This window comes from Condylura cristata, unplaced genomic scaffold (genome assembly GCF_000260355.1).
Source record: "Condylura cristata isolate star-nosed mole 26May11 unplaced genomic scaffold, ConCri1.0 scaffold00029, whole genome shotgun sequence".
NCBI lineage: Eukaryota > Metazoa > Chordata > Mammalia > Eulipotyphla > Talpidae > Condylura > Condylura cristata.
The window spans coordinates 951,334-960,189 of NW_004567130.1; the positions used below are offsets into that span (position 1 = coordinate 951,334).

An 8,856-nucleotide genomic window follows, 5' to 3' on the forward strand; every position below is an offset into this window, starting at 1 on the left:
AGCAGCAATAAACATGGGGGTGCAGGTATCTTTTTCAATCAGTATTTTTGTGTCTTTTGGGTAGATACCTTGGAGTGGGATTGCTGGGTCATAGGGAAACTCCATGTTAAGCAGTTTGAGGACCCTCCAAACAGTTTTCCATAGTGGTTGTACTAGTTTGCATTCCCGTGGGCCATTGTAAGACTATTCTCACACCTAATTAGTGCTCAGTTATTAGTTATTAATCTTACAATTTCAAAATGTTTATTTCAGAATATTTTGATCGATGCCTGTGTTTTAGACTCTGACTCAGGACTCCTCCAGCAGGTATGTCTCAGGTGAGGGCTGGTGTTGGTGCTGGGCAATGAAGGTATGTCCGGGGGCCTGTCGTGAGGTGCTTTCTCCAGACTTCTCACGTATTTAGGGATGAGTATGACACTGTAGATGGCAGCACCCCTAGCTCGTGGGTCTGTCTAAAGTTTTTATTTATGTTTGACATCATGATTTTATTGACTTTGTAAAAGTGAGGCATACATTCAGTGAATTCCAGCAACACAGATAAGTGTCCTTTCAGAAGGTAAAAGAAAAATCTCTTCAAAACCCTTCAACCAAAAGTACCAGTGCTAATACATAAGCAGCACCACAGCTGTGTTTTTGAAATGAGTCTTGTTTGGGTTGAGAGAGGCTGAATTTCAAAGACTGTGTGTTGGGGACCAGCCCCAACTATTGAGGTGTCTGGAGGCAAGACAGGCAGGGCCCTAAGGTGGGAAGGCATAGGTGAGTGGAGATTCCAAAAGGGGAAAGGGGAGCTTGTGCGAGGAAGACACGGGAGTCAGAGTTGGGTGCAAGTCTTCCAGCTCATTCCTTCAACAGGTCTTTATACTGTCTAGCAAGTAGTTAATTGCAGTAGTGCATAGGGTAAGTTAATGAGAGATCACCATAAATTGTCGTAAATGTTCTCAAGGACAAGGGGAACAAAGCGTTTTTCTCTTTTAACATTTTATGGTATACTAGATTATACATTTTTGTGATAATTATCATGTGTACAGATGTTTAGTTATAACTCAAAGGAAGAGGGGTCTGGGAAGGGATGAGCTTGTTAGCAAGAGGTTATTAGGAGTCTTAGGGAAGTAATAAATTGTGTTAGCAGTGTTATCAGTGATTGTTTAAAGAAAAGCTAATGGCTAATTTAAGGCTAGCAGAAAGTAGTGCTTGTTTTAAAAAGGAGTAAATTAAGAGAAAGTTGTACAGTTGTGTATTAAGCAACACCTCTGTAATCAAGGTTAAAAATTGTCCATGAGTCTTTATGCCCTAGGGGTCTTATCTGAGATTTGCTTTTTATTTAAAGAAACCAAGGAAGCTTCCCAGGAGTTTTTATGCCCTGGGGTCTTATTTCTCCTGGGGCTTACCTTTTGTCTCAGGAGACAGAGGAGTTTCCAGGCCTGGGGCAGCTTGCCTGAGCCAGGCAGCCACCTTATGAGGCTAAGGCAATCCAGTTGTAAACTGATGGTTGCCCAGAATATTTTGATATTATGATTATATAAAAAAGGGAGGTCATAACAGAAGTTAGCAGTGGAAATTCTGATTTTTCAGAGCTTTTCCTTTTCTATCTGGAATTTGTCAGTGGATAGAAGTTGCATAGCTTATGTCAACTGTGTGTGAAAACAGGATGTAAAAAAATCCCATTAATGATTTTTATTTTGGTTACATATTACAATAGTAATGCTTTGGATGTATTGAGTTAAATAAAATGTTATTCAAATTAATTTTATCTCTTTCCTTTGTTATGCGACTTGGAAGCTTTACATCACATGTAGTGATTCCTTCTCTATGCTTAGACAGCACTGTCAAGGCTAACTTTTTTATCAAAAATAAGACTGAAGACATTACCAAACTATTGATAATGTTTCTTGCCCACGAGAAATAGGTTTCCAAAAAGGTCAGGTCTAACGCTGGCAATTTGTATCTTTGCAGGCTGCCTGCCTGTGTCTGAGAGCATCTCTTTCCTTTGTTCCCTTTCCTCAGTAAATTGCCTGAGCTGATGAGTGGGAATTCTGAATTCTTCTCAGAGGGACCCAAGAATCACCCTTCCCCAACCAAAAAAATAAGCCGAAAACTGTATAAGACCTTGGGGGCAGTGACTGCCAGAATGTGGTGGGAAGGGGTTTCTGAGAATCTGGGGCTGGCCTATTTCTTAGGCTTTATGGTAGGTGATAGTGTTCTTTTGGAATGTAGAGTGGGTGGGCCAGCCCCTTAGGAAAAGTGAAACTGCTGAAACTGCTTTAGAAAGTTAAACAATTATAATATGGCTCAACAATTCCATTCCTAGCTACATGTCCAGAGTGTGAAAGTGTTCACTCATAGGGTGGCCCAGGAACATTCATGGCCATCCTGCCATCACAGCTGAGGGTGGGAAGGCCCCAGATGTGCAGCAGCAGCAGCAGCCAGTGGATCAATAAATCATGGCCAGCCACACTGTGGAATATTATTTGATCATAAAATGGAACAAAGTGCTGACGCGAGCCACAATATGGGTGAGCCTTGAAAACATTTTAGGGCAGCCCAAAGGGCATGTGTTACATGGCTCCAAGTCTAAAATGTCCAGAACAGGCAAGACCAGTGGTTGCCAGGGAGTGGCTCACTAATAGGTACTGGTTTCCTTTTGGGGAGATGAGAGTGTTCTGGAACTACATAATGTGACAGCTGCATGGCTCTAAATATAATCAAAACCAGGTAACTGTTCATGTTAATGGGATGAATTTTCTGGCTTGTAAATTATAGCTCAGAGCTTTTATTTAAATATAACGAAAATAAGTAGACTTGGTAAGATTAAAAATGTACTAGCTGCAAGAAAATGGGAATAAGGTTGTAGACTTTCCTACACTAATCTTTTGGTGAAAGGGCATAGACTGAAGAGGGACACAAGGTATTTGAGCATCTTGAGAGGTAGTAGGAAGTTTCTGGTCCTCATTTACTCTGGGAAGAAATCCTTTCATTCATCGGTTACATCCTCTCTAGAAACCTGAAGAATCGCTGGTAGGCATTACCTCCCTCTGCAAACCCAAGAGCTGCAACGAACAGAGAGCCCTTTGTGTATCTTGCAGGCTTGTGACATCACAGGGGGTCTGTACTTGAAGGTGCCTCAGATGCCCTCCCTCCTGCAGTATTTACTGGTAAGGAGATGGCAACAGTGACCCTATCACCTCAGGCAGGGACCCCTGCTTCCTAGAGGACAAATGAGAATAAGATGGCTGATGCTTGTAATGAGAAAAAAGGAATGGCCTTTTTTACTTTGATGTATGCATAAATGTACATCAAAATAAATCTTTAAAAAAACAAAAGGAGGCCCTCCCTGATGGTGCAGCGAGTTAAATTGCAGCAATGTATGCCAGCCACAGCTGCTGCACTGGGAGTTCGATCCCCGCCCCGGAGGTGATCCACATGGTGAGGCAGACCTCTCCTGTCTTGCCCACTGCTGTCCTCAGCAGTGTATTTCAGTAGATCTGCCTGTTCTGCTCCTCACACTGTTTCTGTTGAATCCCACTGCACCTCTGGCCCACACTGTAGTTCTTCTACGCAAAAAAAAAAAAAAAAAAAGTGACTTTGCCTATTTTTTTTTCTTTAAACAGTGGGTTTTTCTTCCTGATCAAGATCAGAGATCTCAGTTAATTCTCCCACCCCCAATTCACGTTGACTACCGGGCAGCCTGCTTCTGCCATCGCAACCTCATTGAGATCGGCTATGTCTGCTCTGTGTGCTTATCAAGTAAGTTCATGTCCTGATTCAGGCCTGGGGTTTTTTCTTTCCTGTTTTGGGACAGGCAGAAAGCATTTCAACTGTGGGGTTTTGAAACTATCCTGCATTTCTTGTTTTTTTTCATTTACAGTTTTCTGCAGTTTCAGCCCTATCTGCACTACTTGCGAGTAAGTATCTTTGAATTGGGGTGCTAACCTCTCTCAGAGAACAGAGCCTTGAAATGTGTTTTCTATGTCCTTTCAGGACAGCCTTTAAGATATCTCTGCCTCCCATACTGAAGGCCAAGAAAAAGAAACTGAAAGCGTCTACGTGATAATGGTTGTTTTCTCTCTCAGCACTATTAATACAGGTGTGATGATGCAAGCTGGGTTGGGAAGGTCTTGAAAAAAAAATATAGGCGTGTGAGCTGATTTGTAGTGAAGAGCCTAAACACCATCCCCATTCTGTGCTTGGGGGCCCTGATTGACTTGAGTTGGTCATTCTAGGCATACGTACCCTCAATCTTTTCTGACTGGTTTTTATCCAGAAAGGGGGAAGAAAGCAAAAACTTGAGACATTCTTGTAATGGGGTGATCTTTTGAAAAATCAGTCTGTCCTGACTGACTGTAGACTTTAGAACCAGTGACCCAAAGTCTACGTTCTTACTGTGAAACATACAACATGTGAAATTTAAACACAGTTTTGGGAAAAGTGACTGTGAAGTGATCGGTACATCAAGATAGAACATCTTACTTGAATTAACAGTTAACTTCAACAATAAACATATAAATAAAAATCCTTACTGTCTAAACTGATATTTGGCTTCTGCCATTAGGAAATATCTTTTTTTCTGCCATCACTACACCAATAAATGTTTACAGTGATCCAAATAATAATAGTTTGTCACTGACGAGCCACAATATCTGTTAAGAAGAGTGGGTGAGTAGCCTGGTTGTGACTTTTTCTTCAGAAACAATGCTGGGGAGAGCTTGTTTGTGAAAGTTAATGTCTGAGTTCTGATAGGGTCTTGGGGAGAGACTAGAGTCGTTGTAATTGTCACTCCACAGTCTTTTTTTTTTAATCGATGTAATACTGGCTTATGGCATCATGTGATCCAGGGGCACCGGCTCTCATGTCACCATGCCACCACCGCCACCAGGGCACCAGTCCTCTCCCAGGCCTGCCTCACCCCCACCCCTTCCTAGCCTTAATTGTCTGATTTCTAGTGTTTATTACCGGGTCGATTTTGGTGGACCCTAGCATTCTTCCTTTTTTAATGAGAAGGGGAAAAAAGCATTATTGGATACAGAAAGCTTTGGACTTGATACTGTAAGCTTCTGTAAGTTCAAATGAGAAGTTGTTCATAATTTCAACAATAAAAATCTTATTTTTCTACATAATCTTGAAGTTATTAAATGTGCTTTTAAGTTCTAACATAGCGAAGGGAAGTTTTCATGATGGTGGTTGGTTTGATTTTATTTTAAACTATTTTTTGTTATTTTTAAAAGTATATTGAAAAAAATCCCACTTGTGTACAAAACCTTATATATAAATGAGTTTAAAGTTTTCTCTTTCTACATCTCAGAAATAGTTTCAGTCAAGTAATCTGGTGTTTGGTTACATAATGGTTGGTAGATTTTATCTTCTGGATTTACAGTTTTGTTAAGTATACAAAGATTTTGGTCATCACTTGCAAGTTAGTCCTTAATCTTTAAAAACCTGACTTTCTTTTAAAATTAATTTTTAATATTTCACTGCTTAACTAAGTATAATGAAAGTCAGTATTTTAAGTCCAGGAAATAAAGTGTCATATATCTAAAAGATAATTTCAAACAAGCAGATAAGGTTTTGTTGGTATTTTTTCATTTGAAATGTTTTATGTACTGAATGGGTTCTGTTCTAAGTTTTATTGTGTTTGTAGTTGTTTCATATAAATTTTTATTATTTATATTTACTTGAGTTTCTCTTACTCATAAAAGTTAGAAATGAACTCTAAGGAAAAGAGAAATTATGCACACATAGAGACTAAACAACATGGTGCTATCCAACACGGTTGGATAAAAGAGGAAATCAACACAGCAATTTAAAAATACCTTGCAATGAATGAAAATGATGATCTAAGCTACCACAATCTGTGGGATGCAGCAAAGCAGTCTTAAGGGGGAATATAATTGCAATACAGGCCCACATTATGAAACAAGAAAAATCTCAAATAATCTAATGCAACTTGAAAAGGAGGAACAAATAAGATCCAATGTTAGAAGAAAGGAAGGAATAAAAATGAGTAGAGGGCCTGATGGCACAGTGGGTTAAAGCGCAGCACTACAAAGCTAGCAGCAACTTTGGTATGAGTTCAATCCCCGCCTGGGAGGTGACCCACATGGCACAGCAGACCTCTCCTGATCCGCCTGCTACTCCCCTCAGCAGTGTACTTTTCAATCTGCCTGTCTGTTCCCCACTCTGATTGTGGTGAATCCTCTTACCACCCCTGCACCTCTGGCCTGTATCCCAGTTGTGTATGCATACGTAAATAAATCTTTAAAAAAAAAAATAAGAGTAGAAATAAAATGATTAGAGATTAAAAAAAAAGACTACACAAAACATCAATGGAACTAAAAGTGGTTCTTTGAGAAGATAAACAAAATACATAACCTCTAAATAGGCTAACAAAAAATAAAAAGAAAACGAACATAAACCGAATCACAAATTAAAGAGATTTGTGAGAGCACAGGAATACAAAAAATCATAAGAGAGCAACTGTACCAATAAATCTGGTAATTTTGAAGAAATGCATAAAATTCTAAATCAATATAATCTATGAAGACTGCTTTAGGGGGAAACAGATGAACAAACCAAACACAGGCATGGAAATTGGAACAAAAATAAAAATTTTCCAAGAAACAAAACCTGAGGCCAAGATGGCTTTACAAAATGAATTTTGAGACTTTCTTGTAATGGGACGATCTTTTGCAAAATCACTTTGTTCTGACTCACTGTAGACTTTAGAACCAGTGACCCAGTTCTACGTCCTTACTGTGAAACATACAATTTGTGAAATTTAAACACAGTTTTAGGAAAAGTGACTGTGATAAACTAATGCCCATCTTGCTCAAATTGTTTTTAAAAATATAAGGAAGAATGCTTCTTAATATGTTTTATGATGCTAATATTACTTTAATAATAAAGACAAAGATAGCACAAGAAAATTATAGATCAGTATTACAGATGAACATTAATGCAGACATTTTCAATAAAATACTAGCAAGTTGAATTCAACAGTATATCCCAAGGATTATCAAACAGGATCAAATGGAATTCATCCCAGAGATGTAAGGATAATTCAATCAGTGTAATACATCATATCTACAAAAGTAAAGATACTTTTTCCATAAGAGCAGAGAAAGCATTTGATAAAATTCAGTACCATTCATAATAAAAATGCTAAACAAGATGGGACTAGAGGGCACCTACCTCACTGTAATAAAGGTGTATATCATTAATCAACCACAATATAATGTTGAGAAACTGAAAGCTTTTCCCAAAAGATCCAGCGCAAGACCCCACTGCCCATTTGTCATCACTTCTGTGTAACTTAGAAGGTTTGGCCATCAGGTGCAGGAAGTATAGGGAATCCAAGCAGGAAGAGAAGTGCAACTGTTTTTGCTTGCAGATGAAGACCCTAAAGACACCATCAGAATGTTAACTAGGAAAGATGACTTGCAAGGTGGCAGGTTACAAACACACAAAAATATAGCATTTGTATATACAATGAAGAAGACAAAAGAAAAGAACTCCACTTATATTTGCATCAAAAAGAATTAAATACAGGGGTCCTCCCTGGTGGCTGGAGCAGGTTAAAGCACAGACCTGCAACCTAGCTGCCGCTTAGGTGTGTTGGATCCCTGCCCCAGGGGTCATCCACACACATGGCACAGCAGACCTCTCCTGACCAGCCTGCTGCTCCCCTCAGCAGTGTACATCATCGATCTGCCAGTTCTGCTCCCCACTCTAGCTCTGGTGAATCCTCACACCGCCCCAACACCTCTGGCCTGTACCCCAGTTCTGTATAAGTACTGCATGCTAACCGATTGCGCCACTGGAGCTCCTGTACCCCAGTTCTGTAGGCCTGCAAAATAAAGTCATAGAAGAAGGCACTGGTGATACATTCCATGAGATTAACAAGATATTTCCTTTCCCTATGGCAAGGACATTAAAAACAATAAACAGGGTCCTCCCTGGTGGCGGAGTGAGTTAAAGCACAGCACTAAGAAGCTAAAGCCACTTCAGCATGAGTTCTTTCCATGCCCCGGAGTTGACCCACATGGCGTGGCAGACCTCTCCTGACCCATCCACTGCTCCCCTCAGCAGTGTACTTTGTCAGTCGGCCTGTTCTGTTCCCCACTCTGTCTCTGATGAATCACCGCCCCTGCACCTCTGGCCTGTACCCAAGTTCTATATGCATAAATAAATGAATCTTAAAAAAAAAATGCAAACAATTGGATCATCTCAAGTTAAACAGTTTCTATTCAGTGAAAGAAAATACAAGATGACTAAATAGAGGCCCTACTGAATGTGAGAAAATATTCACACAGTATATAAAGCTAATAAGGGATTAATGTCTAAGATATACAAAAAGTGCATATGATGTAACAATTTAAAAAACCCAATTAATTAATGAGCAGCAGATATTAATGGACATTTCACCATAGAGGATACCCTAAAGGCCAAGACATGAGAAATGTCTTAGCATCACTTCTAATATGAGAGAGATGCAGATTAAAATTACAATGAGATGCCATCTCACACCCCCAACAAGACCCCCAACAGGAAGGGTTGGAGAGGACTTGGAGAAAGAGGAGCCCTATCATACTATTGCTGAGACTGAATGGTGCAACTTCTGAGGGAAGAAACCTGGATTTACCTTAGAAACGAAAAATGGAGGCCCCTCCCTGGTGGCACAGCAGGTTAAAGTGCAGCACTTTGAGGCTGGCTGCAGCAGCTTGAGCACCGGTTCAATCCCGGGCCAGGGAGCTTGACACATGGTGCGGCAGACTTCTGTCATCTGCTGTTCCCCTCAGCAGTGTACTTCAGCAAGGGGCCGGTTCTGTTCCTCATTCTGTCTCTGGTGGATCCTCTCACCAG

General features: G+C 40.2%; 1 protein-coding gene across 1 annotated transcript in view; it reads left to right on the forward strand.

The window, feature by feature from the left end:
- The window catches only part of GTF2H3 (general transcription factor IIH, polypeptide 3, 34kDa), a 16,290-nt gene extending 11,777 nt beyond the window's left edge, over nt 1-4,513 (forward strand). Inside the window, exons 9-13 of the mRNA XM_004690823.2 lie at nt 253-306; nt 3,084-3,152; nt 3,609-3,744; nt 3,866-3,902; nt 3,979-4,513. Of these exons, the coding sequence (XP_004690880.1) occupies nt 253-306; nt 3,084-3,152; nt 3,609-3,744; nt 3,866-3,902; nt 3,979-4,048 (366 nt within the window). The 3' untranslated portion in view covers nt 4,049-4,513. The remainder of the gene's footprint in view (nt 1-252; nt 307-3,083; nt 3,153-3,608; nt 3,745-3,865; nt 3,903-3,978) is intronic.
- Nucleotides 4,514-8,856: the final 4,343 nt, after the last annotated feature.